Source organism: Haemorhous mexicanus, chromosome 5 (assembly GCF_027477595.1).
Source record: "Haemorhous mexicanus isolate bHaeMex1 chromosome 5, bHaeMex1.pri, whole genome shotgun sequence".
NCBI classification, from domain to species: domain Eukaryota; kingdom Metazoa; phylum Chordata; class Aves; order Passeriformes; family Fringillidae; genus Haemorhous; species Haemorhous mexicanus.
The window spans coordinates 76,561,815-76,576,931 of NC_082345.1; the positions used below are offsets into that span (position 1 = coordinate 76,561,815).

A 15,117-nucleotide genomic window follows, 5' to 3' on the forward strand; every position below is an offset into this window, starting at 1 on the left:
CTCCCGGCAGAGCGGCTCAAAGTACAACACACGTGCTGTCCCCGGGGGAGGCGGTGGCCTTTGCTACTGGCTTTTACACAGCAAATTTCACTGCTTAACTCAAATAAAAGCATAAACTCAGCATTTTTCTTGGTACTATTTATTGCGAATGTTGCAATGTCATGGAGTTTCAAACTAAGAGATGAAATGATTCGATAGGTAAGTCATATAATTAATTGGAAGACCCTTCCGTCACAATTTTGTATATATTTATATATCAAAGCCATTCAAATGAGAAAATGCAACCTTGAAAATGAAGTAGAGGATTTAGTCCTTGCCGAACCATTCAAGAATATGTGTATTTAAGTACTTTACACAAAGAATTCTGATTTAAGTACTTTACACAAAGAATTCTTGTGTACAGAAAAGTAACCGTGTTGATTATCTGATACAATCAAGTGCTTGTGAAATATAGTCTCTTACAGAAAGTATTCAATTTCTTCATGATTTAGTGATCTTCTTTCAGCTTGGCGTGCTCTCTTTCATATTCACAACTTGAAGCAGATAGTCCATCATCTAATAAAAAGAAAAATATATTATTTGTAGACCAGTCCTGGAGAAAGTAATTCACTAAGATAATAAACCTTCTATAAGTTATTAAACCTAATAGATAACTGCTCTCTGCATTCACATAACAAACATATTCCTAATAATCTTTCTGAAACAGACCCCATTTGTCTTGGTTAGTGTAATAACCAACTGTCAAAGTAGGAGGAAAGTCATTCTCCCAAATAATTCTGTGTGCCATCTCATTTATATCCTGTCTCATTAGTGTGAAAAAGCCAACTAATAGAAACAATTTAAAGTTTATTTTCCAACTTACTTTTGCACTCAGTCCAACTTGCAGGAGAGATTTGCATCCCCTTTAACTACATTAACTGTAATTTATTCACAGAATAAAGAGCAGGCAAGGTATTTACTGAAAATAACACAGGTGCACCACCCTAAACCAAACCCCAAGAAGTATTGGGCTCACGTCTTCCATTTTTTGACTATTTGTGTGTTACAGCTATTTTCCTCCTCTGAGTGAGTCCTTTAGAAAGAATTCTTTTATTCTTAAGAAATGTGCAGCCCAGTGTGAGCATAAGTGGTGATGCACTGGATGATTTGGGCTAATAAGAGAGACACTGAGTTGAGTTACCTGAGGTACTTTATCAGTGTTTACTTCTAGCTTTGGGGCTTCCTGATCTTAAACTTAAAATTCAAGATTTAAATTAAATCAGCTAAATTTGAAAGCATCCATGAAACAAAGTTCTTGGAGTCTGTTTGTTCCCAGCACAGCCAGTCTTTGCCACGTGCAGCAGGTGGAGCACAGGGCTGCAGGCAGGCTCCTCGTGGTTGGCATCTCTGTCAGTGCACGGGAACTGCAGCCCTCAGTGGGCATGTGCTCCTGGGACAGCCTTTCCAGAAGCTGGCAGCAGGGTTCATTATTTACCTTCTTTTGGTCACATTTCGTGTCTCAGTCCAACAGGCCACTGCACGGGGAACAGTAACCCGCTGCAAATCTGGTGTCTGGTTCCTCCTAGAAAAAGTTTCTGTTCCAAACTCACATGAAATATGCCTGGAAAAGTATTTAATGCCAAGGACAAATTTTCTGGATGCACTGTGCCATCATCCTCAGCTTCCTGTACCTGGTAATCCTCTCCTGTGCGTGGACGCCTTCCTCAGCGGTACAGCAGCACCTTACCCCAAGGTGTTGTCTAACCAAAGACTCTGCACACTGCAGGGAATATCCCATTCCCTATATCAGAGTGCCACCTTTATGAATAACGCCTCTTTTGTTCAAAATAACTTTAAAATGAAAAATTATTTTCATTAATTAAATGTTTAGGAAACTATCGCAGCCCTCAAAAGAGTAAAGCACATTCCTTTTGATCTTCATGTTTTCTTCATCTAGAAGGAAGATGTCAGAAATACCTTAAATTTCAGGTGCTTTCTTGAAGCCAAGGGGAAAACAGGACATCATATCCTGTCTAGGCTGTGTATCATCAGTTATTTGTGTCCAACAGCAGGAAAGTACAGCTACAGCTCCTTTCATTAGATTTTACTTCAGGGTGGAGACAAATAAACTGTTGAATGATGGGCATCAAAGGTTCTATGCCCAAATGAGGTTCTGCAAGTTGCCCTCTATCTTAGTCACAGGAAAAACATGAGCTTGTTTTACTAATCCTTGCAGAAATCTGGGTGCTTAAGGCAATAACCTCATTACTCCATAAGGATGTTCAATGTCTGGCCACAGAAATGCGGATGTTAATTTACGGTGAAAGTACACACATATGGGTATGATTCAACTTACCGGAGGCAACTTCCAGCCCTCCTAAGTAGGATTTATTGACAGATACTTTTAGAAGTCAGAACATTTCCCTCTTTACATTAAATAATGGAATTTGTTCATTTAATTTGATTACAAAGCTGCACACTGCAGAACTGAAGATGGAATAGTTTCTCTTTTAGATAGTATTAATAATCAGTTACTATGATGCATCACTATCACAAAGCTATAGCCAAAAAGAAACTTATGGGCAGCATTCATATCACTGGTGTGAGAGACTTAAATCATAGCTTAATTTAAAGGGTGAATTTTTGCCCACATTCGAAAAAAAGGCTAAGTATTCACCGCCTTGATTGCACCAGGATTCCAGGAGGGAAACCAGGCTGAAGTTAGCCCAGGAATATTAATGACATCATATTGCAGTAGAATACAGAAAGGAAAAATTCTTCGCATTGATGTCTTTAAGAGGACGTATTAATCTTTTTATTCTATTTCATTGTCACCCAAAAGAATTCTGAAGCTTTATCACCATGACTGTGTCTGAGGTATTATAAGGAAAGGAATTTTCTTGTGGATCCTGTGATTTACATTAGACCCCAACTACTTTCTGTAAAACCTCACTATTATCCTTCCCAGTGTATTTTATAGGATTTCCCAAAATAATAGGGATTTATCTGTTCCAAAATCTTGTTGTCTTGTGCAACAGCACTAGGAAGATCATCAGCTTGAGGGATGAGGAGGGGCAGTTTATCAGGAGCCCCAGAGTCCTTTAGCAAACCCAGGAATGACCACAGCAATAGCCAGCCCCTAAGGCAAAGGAAGCAGGGACAAAGCTGGGACCAGAAAAAATTCTGCAGCCCCACGGCTTTACTTAGCCCAAGGCAGAACATCCTGAATGGGGGGTGGTCAGTGTGATGTGGGTCCTCCTGCCTCACACTTGTTTTTCACACCAGCTTGGCTTTGCTGGGCAATATGTGCTGCTGATGTGATTACCTAAGCAAAAAGAGGAAGAGAAGAGGAAGAGAAGAGAAGAGGAAGAGAAGAGGAAGAGAAGAGGAAGAGAAGAGGAAGAGAAGAGGAAGAGGAAGAGGAAGAGGAAGAGGAAGAGGAAGAGGAAGAGGAAGAGGAAGAGGAAGAGGAAGAGGAAGAGGAAGAGGAGAGAAGAGAAGAGAAGAGAAGAGAAGAGAAGAGAAGAGAAGAGAAGAGAAGAGAAGAGAAGAGAAGAGAAGAGAAGAGAAGAGAAGAGAAGAGAAGAGAAGAGAAGAGGAAGAGAAGAGGAAGAGAAAGAGAAGAGGAAGAGAAAAGAGCCCAACCAAGCAGCTGGAAGGGAACCCAGGCACTGAATGCATGCCGTCTTTATGCCCACTAGCAAATGAAGTCACCAAAAATGCAATTAGTGAGTGACAATCTGCAATCAAGAGAAGAGTCTTACTGTACTGAATGTCTAACACATGATATGCGTTTCTGCTGTTTTTCTGAACAATCCACCAGTTAGAGGAAGCTAATATGATACTGTAAACCAAAAACTGAACACATGGAGCATCTTTACAGGCTTTATCTTACTTACATGTTTCCAACTGCTATTGTCATCTGTCTCCCAGGTGTTCCTGGTATACCAGGGGAGCCCTCCTTTTGAAAAGTGACCACTTTTATTTTCATTCCTTTCCAGCAGCCTTAGCAAATATTTTGAGATTTCTTCCAACTGCAGATACTCTTCCAGCTGCTTGATATTGTCAGGTAATGCTGAAAATGGTGTCTTGTTTTCTTCTTCAAAACCATAAGGAAAATCTCCACTGCTTTTTTTCCCCATTAAATGTCCTGTAACAACAATTAAAGTAGCACAAAATTAACCGAAATGGGTAAAAATTTGATTGTTCAAACATCAGTGGGACTGCTATTGACGGAAGGTTTGGGAAGGGGAGGTTTGGGAAGGGGAGGTTTGGGAAGGGAAGGTTTGGGAATGTTTGGGAAGGTTTGGGAAGGTTTGGGAAGGTTTGGGAAGGTTTGGGAAGGGAAAAGGGTAGATAATGTCGAGTTGTAGCACTACCGGGAGTGAATGTTTTGTAAGTGTCACCCAGTACTATTAATTCCTTCTGTCTCTTGTACAATTTACATGGTCAGAGAAAACGAGGCCGAGAAAGGGGCAGCGATTACCAAGCACTTTGTGTGGAGATGGGGAGAGGCTCTTGGTAAAATTTGCTGGAATGTAAGTGGACGGGGAAGCTGAGGTTTTACTTACCCTGCCTCGACAGGGGACGCGGGAACCGTGCGTTCCAGCGCCTTTGCAGCTGTTAAACCGCACTTACCCACAGCCCAGTGGCTGCCGCGGGGGTAGATCTTGGTGAGCGCGGGGGTCCCGCCGGGCTGCAGGGGCGCCGCTCCGCCCTGCGCCGTCAGCAGCGCCAGCGCCAGCAGCGGCAGCGCCGCGGGCCGCCCGCCGCGCATCCTGCCCTGCTCCGGTGCTGCCGGTGCTGCCCGAGCCGCGCTCCGCTCCGGCTCCGCCAAGGCTCCGAGGCGCCGCCGCCGCCGCCCCCCATTTATCCGGAGCCGGGCCCCCGCGAGCGGAGCCCCGCGCCTGACGCCTCCTCACGGGGCCGCTCCCGCCCCGCCGCCGCCCGCGGGGGGAGCCGAGGCGGTGCCGGCCCCGGGCGCTGCCCCGGGCGGGGCGGGGGGGCCGCTCTCTCTCCCGCTTCCCTTCGCAACACGGGCGGGTCCCGCAAGTTCGTCCTCCCCTGCTCCGTTCGCCGGGGGTCGGCGCTGAGGGCGTCCCGGGGCACCTCGGGGCGGGGCTGCCGGCAGCGCCCGGGCACCGGAGCTCCTCGGAGAGCGGCGACAGCCGCGGAGGGGACCCGGGAGCTGCAGGGGGCGACGTCACCCCCACCCTGCGGGACCGTGCGGGCTTCGATTCGGCTGCACCTGGGGCAAAGGGTCGCCTTGTCCCTCGCTGCAACAGAAAGTCTGGTGGAAAGAGCTTGTTTTAATTTCCAGTTTCACCTAAATTTCCTGTCACAAATGACAGCAAAGTGGATGCGCATTTACAGGACTTTCTGCTTTCCCTGCACAGGGACCCTGTAAACTCTGAAGCCCTTAAGGCACCTGGAACTGGCCAACTTTATAGTAAATGGGTGAAAAGAATTCCAGCCTGAAGAGGCAGTGCAGGGAAAAGATAGAGGCAGTACATCCCTGGAAAGGCCCTGAAGTGGAACACTGACAGTGGTTTCACTGCAGTGAAGGTGGGTGAGCAATGATGGGATATGAAGTCCTGATGTGCTGTTTGTCACCCAGGAGAACAGCAGGGATAGGATGAAGGCACGTGTAATGTGATGATTTTGCTGTCTACAGAACTATGGCAGGAGCTGGGATGCATAGAGAGCAGAGCTGATTGTAAGGAACTTGCCAGCTCCTCCAGCTAGCCCCACATGACTGGAACTGAACTACCCCTACCGGAAACTCACACGGATGTGAATTAACATAATTTCCAGGCAAACTCTTGTACAAATCCTTTTGAAGTAAATCCTGTATCCTGCTGTATTGAGCCAAATTGTTCCCTTGTTCAGTCACAGTTTGTTTAGTCTTCTTTTACTGATTAATGTGATTCATTCTTTTCTTTTGGTTATTAATTATGCATTCCTGCTTAATTCACAACAGTATTCTCATGCCTCAAGTTGGACTGAGCAGCCCGCAGTACAACTACCGACATGTGCTCTGTGCTGAGTGACAGCTGATCAAATAAAATATTGCCATTCAGAGAAATTTCTAATTGTTTGGAGCAATCAAGGCAGGAAATTGAAAAATTCAGGAAATTGTCCGTTTTCAGAAAACAAAACCAAAACCAACCAAACATGAATTCTTACTCAGTCCCAAATCTCTTGTACTGAAAATATCATGCAAACAAATAAAGCTTTCTCATATGCCGTGTATGTACTATTATTACTATCGCCTTTATTATTTATTTACTTGTTCATAAGGATTTATTCTAATTCTTAATTGATTACCCTTCTAAGGAAAATAGTAACTTGATTATATAGAGAAATATTATTGTGGACCCCCCACAACACGAAAGGAACCAGGTACAACCAAAGGATGTTACAAACTGTGAGTGACTCAACTCACTCAAGACAGTATTTCTCTTTAAGAAGAAGCCTGATAACATCAATTTGTGTTCAAATATCAAGGAACAGCTCTCTCTGTTTTAAAATACCCTTCCCCTTTTCATATATCCCATGGCAAAGCAGAATGTTGCTGTGCTTCACGGCAGGAAAACATTCATGGTTTTTAAATGCTGTTACCATGATAACACTTTAATCTGCTTCCTTTACATTTTAGAAAAGCATCATTGTTCTATCAGCAACACATATTTGCTGGCTATAAAAAGGGATAATATCAGAGTGGTGTGCCTTTCATCATTTTCTTTGTAGGGATCCTGGTGTTGCACACAGCCAGGATGTATGTACAGAACAAACACTGGCGGAAGCCTGCCTCCAACGTAATAACAGGCGTGATCACAGAGGAATACTCTGCAAATGTTGAAGATGCTGAATAGACTAATCTCCAGCATTTCCAACCTGCACTCAGGGCAGGTGTTCTGCAAATAACCTCAACATCGACTCAGTGCAGCAACAGTTCCCTGATGAACCGAAGACATTTCTCAGAAAAGAGCTCCACAACTTTACCGAGGCTGAATAATATGAAATAATAACATTTATTTAATAAGGCCCAGTGTAAGATGGTAGACACTGTTTGTGCTGCACTTTGGGAAGCCCTGGACAGTTGAAACTTAAGCACAGTGATTGCTCACTGCACATTTAACTTGTGTCAGGCTGCTGTGGGAGCCACAAGTTTGGGTTTATGGTTTTTGCAGTGGAGGGGTTCAATAACTGGAGAATTCAAATGGGAAGCATTTATGGACATGCCTGTGGACCAGAGCAGCCTACAGGGACCATCTGGCCCAACAGCCTGAGCCCTTCCAGGCTGCCCAGAAGTTCAAGGGTGCTGTCCAAGTGCTCCTGGAATGCTGAGCCTCGAGCATCCACCCTCCCCCAGGGAGGCTGCTCCAGGTCTGAGCACCCTCTCAGAATGGAAATGCTTCCTGACATTCACTCTGATACCCCCTGGCACGGCTCTGAGCCACTCCTGTGACTAGATCCCAGTGTCACATTGGCCAGCTGCAAAATCTCCAACTGCACTCTCCAAGTCGGAGCTGACTGTGCTCGCATTGGGGTAGGTGGAACACATAAATCTGGATTTCAGCAACACTAAGAGAAAGAAAAAAATCTTATTCCACACACCCTGCCTCCAAAAAACACATTATTTTTTCTTAACTGGGATGATACACTTCCAGGAAGACTGCATTAACAATCCCAACATTATTCTGCCATGCCATTTATTATACTCAATTTTATTTCTATATAATTTGACACAAAATAAGTAATTTTTATAATACAGTTGGACATGAAAACCGTTTAGTAGGACACAAAAGAAGTAATATTGCTTGGAGAAATTCAGCAGTTGTCTGCTGAGCATGAGCTGTTACAACAGAAAAGGTGTCATTATTGTATAATAGAGTATTTTTGCAGAGGTAGGGGATTACAGAAGAAACAGAACTCCAGAGGAAAAAAGCATCATGCTGTTCCTTATCAAAGCTACAAAAACAAAGCCAGCAAGGAAAACAAGTTCGGCTTCGTTGAAGGTGCAACACTGACATTTGAAGATAAGAGAAAAATACCAAATTTCATAAAAGACAGTTATTAGGCAAGTTTTTAAATGAAAAATCAATTTTATGTTTAACACTATTCAGGTGTTATATGATAGGAGAGAATAATACATTCTCCAAACTGGAATAAGAGTTCTGGTTTCCCCGTCTTGGCAATACCCCTGAAGTGTACTGCTGTGCTATTCATTCAGTAATTTACAAGGGTTATTACAGCCCCAGAAAACCTTTTTGTTAGGTTCGTTTAAGAGCTAGAACACAAAAGGCAGATCGTCAACAGCCTGAGCACTAGCAACACACACAGTCCCTAAAAACCAGGCCTCTAAAAATCAGGCCACCTGGGCTTTCTTCCTTACCCCGTGACGGAGCAAGTTTCAAATACAAGGAAAAAGCTTGGAGTCCCCACTGCTCAGCACCAAGTCAGAGTGGAACTCCCCTTCCTGGCTGTTTTTGGCAGCCACAAGCAGCCAACTTAGGCCTAAGTCTGACTAAACTCCTAGAACTTACTACCTGTTCAGAGATTCTGTGTCCTTACAAGCCTTATCAAAACAGCATGTATCGTGGAGAAAAGAGGGCACTGACAGATTAAAAATAACCCCCAAAACAAACAGGAGGGCAAAAGTGGGTTCAGATGCAGCGCCAGTCAGTAAAACCCACTGTGGCGTGGCAGGAGAGCCCTTGGCTGCTAAACCAAGTCCTCTAAACCAGTGCCAGGCTAGCTGAGAGCAGTCTGCAGAAGGTGGTAAATACATAATTTTGTAATTAGCCAGCAGCCAACATCTTCACTCATTAGGTGTCATTTATTTAGACAAGACAAAAGCTCGCACAGTTGTGTAACCGTATACAGAAATGAAACCATCTGAAATATATTAGTTTTTCCCCCCTGTGTATTTTCCTTTGTTCTTGTGTTTAGGATTCCCTCTTGAGCAGTACATATGCTCCCATCACTGCCAGGAGAGCATACTGCAAAGAAACACAGAAGACAGACTCGTTACAATTCCTCCCCACTGAGCTCTGAAAGCACAAACTGTTCAAAAGGTGCCCTCTCAGACATCACACTTTGCACAATGATAGAGCTCTGGTCCTACGAAATTGCAGGAAGATTTTAAAGTGATCAAATTCAGCATAACCAGGCATCAAAACTGCATACACTTAACTAGCAATATTCTAATAAATGACATGTTTTCAACTCCTTACAAACAACAAATTCTACTGCCCAACAGCAAGCAAGGAAACCCAGCTCATCCTACGTTAGGTACCAAACCACAGACACAAATTGAATAACATGTAAGCTTAGAGGCAAGGATGTTGTTGTGTGTACTTGTTATTTTAGCAATGCAAGTATTCAAAATGTCAGTATACATACCTTAAATTTTGGGTAGTCATTCATTATTATAGTTACCATTCCTACATAGGGCAAAAACCTGTAATCGATAAAACAGGTGAATGTAAAATCAACCCTCAAACACTACATGGGAAGTATTTTAATGTTACTCAGTCTGGAATATTTCAGTGCAATCCCATAATTTACGCCTAATGCGGATCCGAATAGGGAGTAAGATTCATTAGTTTTCCTTAATCAAAGTTATCTGAGAAAACCTGAAGAGACTTCAGCACATCTGAAGGAAAAGGAGACAAAGTCAAAAGCCCAAGCCTCCCATAAAATTCCTGTGGAATGCCAAAACAATTTCCTAGAAATTCCCAGCAATTACAAGGAGAAGCTGGTTAATACGGTATTTTCAGGTGAACTATTTGTTAAATGCCCCTGTTTCCCCCCACACTCCACATCAGTCTGAGGACTATAGGAAGCAACTTTTCCAGGTTTTCTTTTAAACTGCAATTCTATTTAAGAAATTTTAAAAATACATCAGATCTGGTTTGTATCAACAGCAGAACCGATTTAAGAGCTAATTTTTCTCTTTAATTACAAAGTACATTTTGCTTTACTTACCCTCTTGCTCTTCCAACAACATCTTTCTTCTCTAACCAGTTCTGACCTTCTTTGTACAAGCCTCTATCATCAACTTCATTATTATCCCCTTTAGTCAGAAATTTGATGTTCCCATTTCCTCTAGAAGGCAATGAGGTGATAAACTAAATAGCACTTAATCTAAAAATCTCAATTAACATCTACAAAGCAAATGAGGATGAAAAGTGCTACAAGATTAGATAACAATGTTTGCTTTCAGCCCTGCTTATTGAACAACCACCATTAAATCATTAACATTACAGACTTTACTGACTTTATCTATCAACAGATATTAGCAAGAAACATTTTTTACAACACTCCTAGATTGTCAGCTGATGTAAGCAATTACACAATGGACACAAAAGGGACATTGTCCATCCAGGCACTAAACTTCCTCAGCAAAACCCTGTGTTTATCAGCATCTTCGACAGGACACAAATTCAAATAAAGTTCTTAAGTTTACAGTGTTCAAATGAATTTTGTTGAAGTACTAATATCAAGAAATGAGGAGTTCTCATAAAGACAAATTAGGAAATAAAAAAAATTAAATAGGCGATTCTTGGAAATTTTCAAAAAGCATGGAAGAATAGATGTTAATCAAGAAATAAACACCTTCAGTTCATGCTGCAAATATGTCAGGGCTTGCCACCTCCAGCTTGCCTTTTCACTGTGCAGAGCTAGGAGCAGAACTGTGCTTTGGGAGGAACTGTTCAGCAGGGTAGGCATCTGCAATCACGGCCAAACCAAGCCCTCTCCCTGCTGCTTTTCAGCAAGAATTTTCATGGGCAGTGTGGCCAAGAGACACAAGAATAAGAAGAGTCTCTTCTTTTATCCTGAATCAAATTTGGAAAACTTCAGTTAGCAAAGCTCACACACTGTCAGGCTGCACCTTGCTTCTGAATCTCCACCTTCCATGAAAAATTTGCTCTTCCAACCAAAATCCCAACTGCACAACCAGCAGCATAGAAGTGGATTCTGCTCCCACGCACATTCCTGCTGCCAAGATTCCTCCTGGGCACAGCTCCACCTGCTCCAACGCTGAGGGAAAGGTCTCAGACCCCCACAAAGTGTGACACAGAACTGGGGACAGAAGTGGATCACATCCTACAGCTGAGCTTTCCTCACTGCTTATCCTCACTTGCCTTTCTCACACACTAAACCACAATTAAACTGACACTGAAAGCCATGGGGAAGGAAAGGAGCTTTACAAACAAAAAAACACCAAGTTGCATTACTTTTCATGTACTTTGATAACTCTGTGAACTATTGGAATGTCTCTGCCTTCAACTTTAAAAACAACTATTTCACCAGCTCTGATTGGGTCATCATGGAAATTTGTTAGGAACAGCAGGTCTCCCCTGTGAAAGGCTGGCTCCATGCTGCCACTACAAACAACAAGAAAGAGAGAGTTTGTTGGCATGAATGAAAGAAGCACCATGAAATCAAAGAACATTTAATTCTCACAGATAAACCCACAATTTTAACAGAGATCTGCAGCTTCACCCATTCAGTAACACTGCTCAGACCTTTAACAGGACGCAAATCCCAGAAAGCAATCTGCAGGAGATTACCCACTAAGTGAAGGAACTTGGGTCTTAAAGATCTCACACACTTACTGCTTCTACAAACCTCAGGGGGAACTGGGCCATGGCTACTGACAGTGTGACTTTTGCCGGAGCCCAAACACAGCTAGAAGGAAGTGTTTGAGTCCTTCTTTAAATAGGTGACATTTCAAATTCCAACTGTATCCAAGGGGAAGGGGGAGGAGACAAAAGGCACAACAATACCTGGACTTGAAGCAGAAAGCCCTTCCACTGACTCACCTGAGCACCACAACAATGGGGCTCTCACTGCCAGTCACCACGATCAGCCCTTTCCAGATCATTAGGGCAGAAGACACAATCATAGCAAAATTTAAGACTTGGTAATATAGCTGTGTGAAACAAGAAAATTGGGTTTTAAAGGTCCTGTATTGTATTTAGAAGCACAACATAGAACTTTAACTCAAGTGCACCACGAATTCTAGGCTTTTATGCTAAAATCCTATTCCAACCCAAGTCTGGTAGCACAGGTTGCCATGTCAGAATCCACCAAGCTGCAGCATAAAGCTGGAATCCTCTGTGTGCCTTAGTCTTGGGTTAATCCCCTCCTGTGTGTCAGTGACAGACGCAAACACTCCGGGAAAGTCTTATAAAGCCGGGGAAGCGACCTGGCAAACGACCAAAGCTGGCTGGGTCGCACGGCCCTGCCTCCTTCCCTCCCGAGCTCGGAAATGCCCCGAGGGACGCGTGGAACAGCGGGCTATCAGCAGAGACTGCCGTTCTGAGAGTGACTTTTGTTTAAAAGGAGGAGCTGGAGGAGACGAGGGACGACAAAAGATCATTTCCTGCAACTATCATACTGAAACTTCTTATCTAGAAAATCACTGATTTGACTTTCTGCCCCCAAACGCTCCTGCTCCGCCAGCCCTTACAGCAGCGGATGCGCTTTAACCACACTCCTTCATTTTTTGTTCCTTTTCTCGGCAGCACAGGGGGACAGCGGTGGGAAGGACCCTGCAAGCTGGCGTTTGCAATCCGCCGCTCCCGGTGAGGGCTGAGAGCTCCGGTACCTGCCGCTTGTTCATGCGCCGCAGGTCCCCGAACAGATCCATGGCGGCCCCGCCGCGGGTCCCGCCGCTCCCGGACCGGCACTGCCCGCGCTCCAGCGCAGCGCCGGCGATGACAGCGGGACCCGCGCTGCTCTCTGGGATCTGTAGTCTCCTTCCTCTCCGGCCCTGATGACGCACAGGGGGCCTCCGCGCCCAGGTGAACCATAACTCCCAGACGCACCGCGGCGAAAGGTCCTGAGGTCGAGGCCCCCGTGCTTTTCGCCCCTGGAGGTTCCTGAGCAGCTGGCTGTACCGAGGGACAGTCCGTGAAGGCTCAGACCCCTCGGCTCGGCGGGAAGAGCCGCACCCGCCCGAGAAACATCGGGACGGCTGCGCCGCTCTCCGGGGCGCGGAGAGCCTTGGGTCAGGCGACTGCCGCGGGCACCCCGGGGCCGCCGCTGCGTGTGCGCAGCTCATTGGCGGGAAGGGGAGGCGGGGGGGGCGCTGGGGGGCGCGCGCGCTCTGTGGGGGCGGGCGCTGTGAGGGGCGGGCGGCGCCGTCCGCCAGGGGGCGCTGTGCAGAGCGCGGGAACGGCGTGAGGGGCCGTGAGGGCGGAGGGGTGCGAAGGGAGCGCGCGGCTCGGCGGCGTCCTCCTCGGCAGCTGTGAGCGGAATCATTTCATGGCAGCAGCTAGCGGTGACCTCAGCGTTTGCTCAGGCACCGCTACACGGCCCCGATCAAAGAGCACAGTGGCCCAGAAAAGCCGCAGCCGTGTGCGGCAGCCCCTCGGTGCCCTCCGCAGGCCTGGCGGCCCGCAGCGGTGGGCCGGGGCTGCTCGGTGTGCCTGGCCGTGGGTCAGACCCCCAGCACCACAGGCAGACTTCACACCCGTTTCCAGTTCTTCACTGAATGGTTGCATGAGCCTGAAGCAGTAAGCAGCCACACAGATACAAATCACAGCGCAGAGCCTGATTTCCTGGGAATTAAATGGGCCAAAACGAGTCAGGCATTCACCAAGTTTAAAATTAGCCCCTGAAGACTGAGAATGGGTGAACAGAGAACACGTGGAAATGCTCCTAAGATAAATGGAAACAAACCGTCTGACCAGAGCAGTGTTTTTGTAATTTGCTAGAAATACATCAAGACTTTAATGTTGGTAAACAGTTGGACAAAACAGACTAGGACTGACTAAGAGAGGCGGAACTGACATTAGACCACAGGGGAAGGTGTGATGCTCTCAGGAATGAAAAGAAATGGCAGATTGGAAAGAAAGCTCCAAGGATGCCAGGTAGGCATGATCTAGATAAGATCCTTCACCTTATCTAATTATGTGACACCAGTATTCTTTTACTTACTATACAGGAGTTCCTGTAAGTTTACATAGTTTCAGGTTCTCTGCTATCCTTTAAATACTCAGAGAAAAGCATCTGCTACTATCCCCTTTGGGCAGATGCAATATTCAGAAGTAATTACTAAGAGAGAAGGAAAATATACAAGAACAGACTCAAAGGTGGTGAAAAGATTCTGAATTTTCTTTGTGCAATTAAGAGTTTCATTAAAGAGGTGTGTAACAAAGTTGTATGTTCTGTACAAGTGGGATCTGCCCACTGAAATGTTGTATTGACTCTTGCCCAGCAAAAGGTTTTCTGCAATTCCCTGAGCAGGTTTTTCATACCATACTGTTTGGACAGATTTTTTTTTTAATAGATTTTTTTTTGCCTTTGTGTACAAATCTTCTTGCCTTTATTTTTGTAAAAAACCCGAAGAAAACAGAGATTAAAAGTGGTGATTGGGACAAAATTGATACAGGCTGTACAATTACATAAGGGAGACAAACAAACCTCAGTGTCTAAAAACCTCATTGAACATACCATTAATTTACACTAGGGTTCAGACCACTAACTCATAGCAATCCAAAACAATTTGACAAAAACATCTTTGTTAAATTTGCTTTGCTATTGGAAGGAAATCTCTGTCATTTCTTGTGGTTGTAGCTGTACATTCCACTTAAGCTATTAATTCATTATATTAATGCTGGATACCATGTCTGCATCAATACGAAAAAAAAACCCCAAGAAACCAGCTTTTGTTCCAAAACACTGTGTATCACACCCAAATTCCTCCTAAAGTACAATGATTTTATTCCTTACTTTGTATTTATTTATATATTTGCACTTAACAGTAAATATTTGAGACTTTTCTATTACCCGGTTACACAAGGAATGGCTGAATATAAATGGATGAATTTTTATCCTAGACTAGAGTTGCAATACTGCCACTCACAGAACAAAGACAAATGGCTGTCATAGAAGAATAATCTCTGAGTGTTATTTCTGGGTAGCGCTTTATTCATCAAACAGGCAGTAAATTGTTCTTGCCTATTGGGAAGCAGGGATATCATTTTTGGAGGCAAAAGACAAGGCACTCAGCAAAGGGAGATGGCAGCAGCTGAGAGAATGTAAATGACAAAGTTCAGTATTAGAACAATTCCTGGCAGTCATTCCTGGTGGAGAGAATTAAAAGTGGAAATCGAGGTG

General features: G+C 44.6%; 2 protein-coding genes across 2 annotated transcripts; both read right to left on the reverse strand.

Annotated features, from left to right (window-relative positions):
• Positions 1–123: 123 nt before the first annotated feature.
• GRP (gastrin releasing peptide) lies at positions 124–4,915 on the reverse strand. The gene is made up of 3 exons (XM_059847725.1): positions 4,618–4,915; positions 3,879–4,129; positions 124–555 (listed from the first exon to the last, which is right to left on the reverse strand). Exons 1-3 carry the CDS (start codon positions 4,754–4,756, stop codon positions 502–504), a joined length of 444 nt encoding a protein of 147 aa, XP_059703708.1. The 5' UTR covers positions 4,757–4,915; the 3' UTR covers positions 124–501.
• A 2,778-nt stretch (positions 4,916–7,693) lies between these two features.
• Positions 7,694–12,760, reverse strand: SEC11C (SEC11 homolog C, signal peptidase complex subunit). Its single transcript, XM_059847726.1, has 6 exons — positions 12,602–12,760; positions 11,814–11,923; positions 11,226–11,375; positions 9,973–10,092; positions 9,388–9,445; positions 7,694–8,984 (listed from the first exon to the last, which is right to left on the reverse strand). The coding sequence occupies exons 1-6, from the start codon at positions 12,641–12,643 to the stop codon at positions 8,931–8,933; spliced, it is 534 nt and encodes a 177-aa protein (XP_059703709.1). The 5' UTR covers positions 12,644–12,760; the 3' UTR covers positions 7,694–8,930.
• Positions 12,761–15,117: the final 2,357 nt, after the last annotated feature.

Bases quoted from the DNA above. Each gene is read 5' to 3' on its own strand.
- GRP (XM_059847725.1), bottom strand. From the start codon at position 4,756: ATGCGCGGCGGGCGGCCCGCGGCGCTGCCGCTGCTGGCGCTGGCGCTG. The intron at 4,130-4,617 runs GTAAGTGCGGTT...TTGTTGTTACAG, and splicing joins CGGCAGCCACTGGGCTGTGG to GACATTTAATGGGGAAAAAA. The intron at 556-3,878 runs GTAAGTAAGATA...TCTTTTTATTAG, and splicing joins ACAATAGCAGTTGGAAACAT to ATGATGGACTATCTGCTTCA.
- SEC11C (XM_059847726.1), bottom strand. From the start codon at position 12,643: ATGGATCTGTTCGGGGACCTGCGGCGCATGAACAAGCGGCAG. The intron at 10,093-11,225 runs GTAATGCAACTT...ATTGCCTTCTAG, and splicing joins GTTATCAAAGTACATGAAAA to AGGAAATGGGAACATCAAAT. The intron at 8,985-9,387 runs GTATGTATACTG...GTTTCTTTGCAG, and splicing joins ATGACTACCCAAAATTTAAG to TATGCTCTCCTGGCAGTGAT.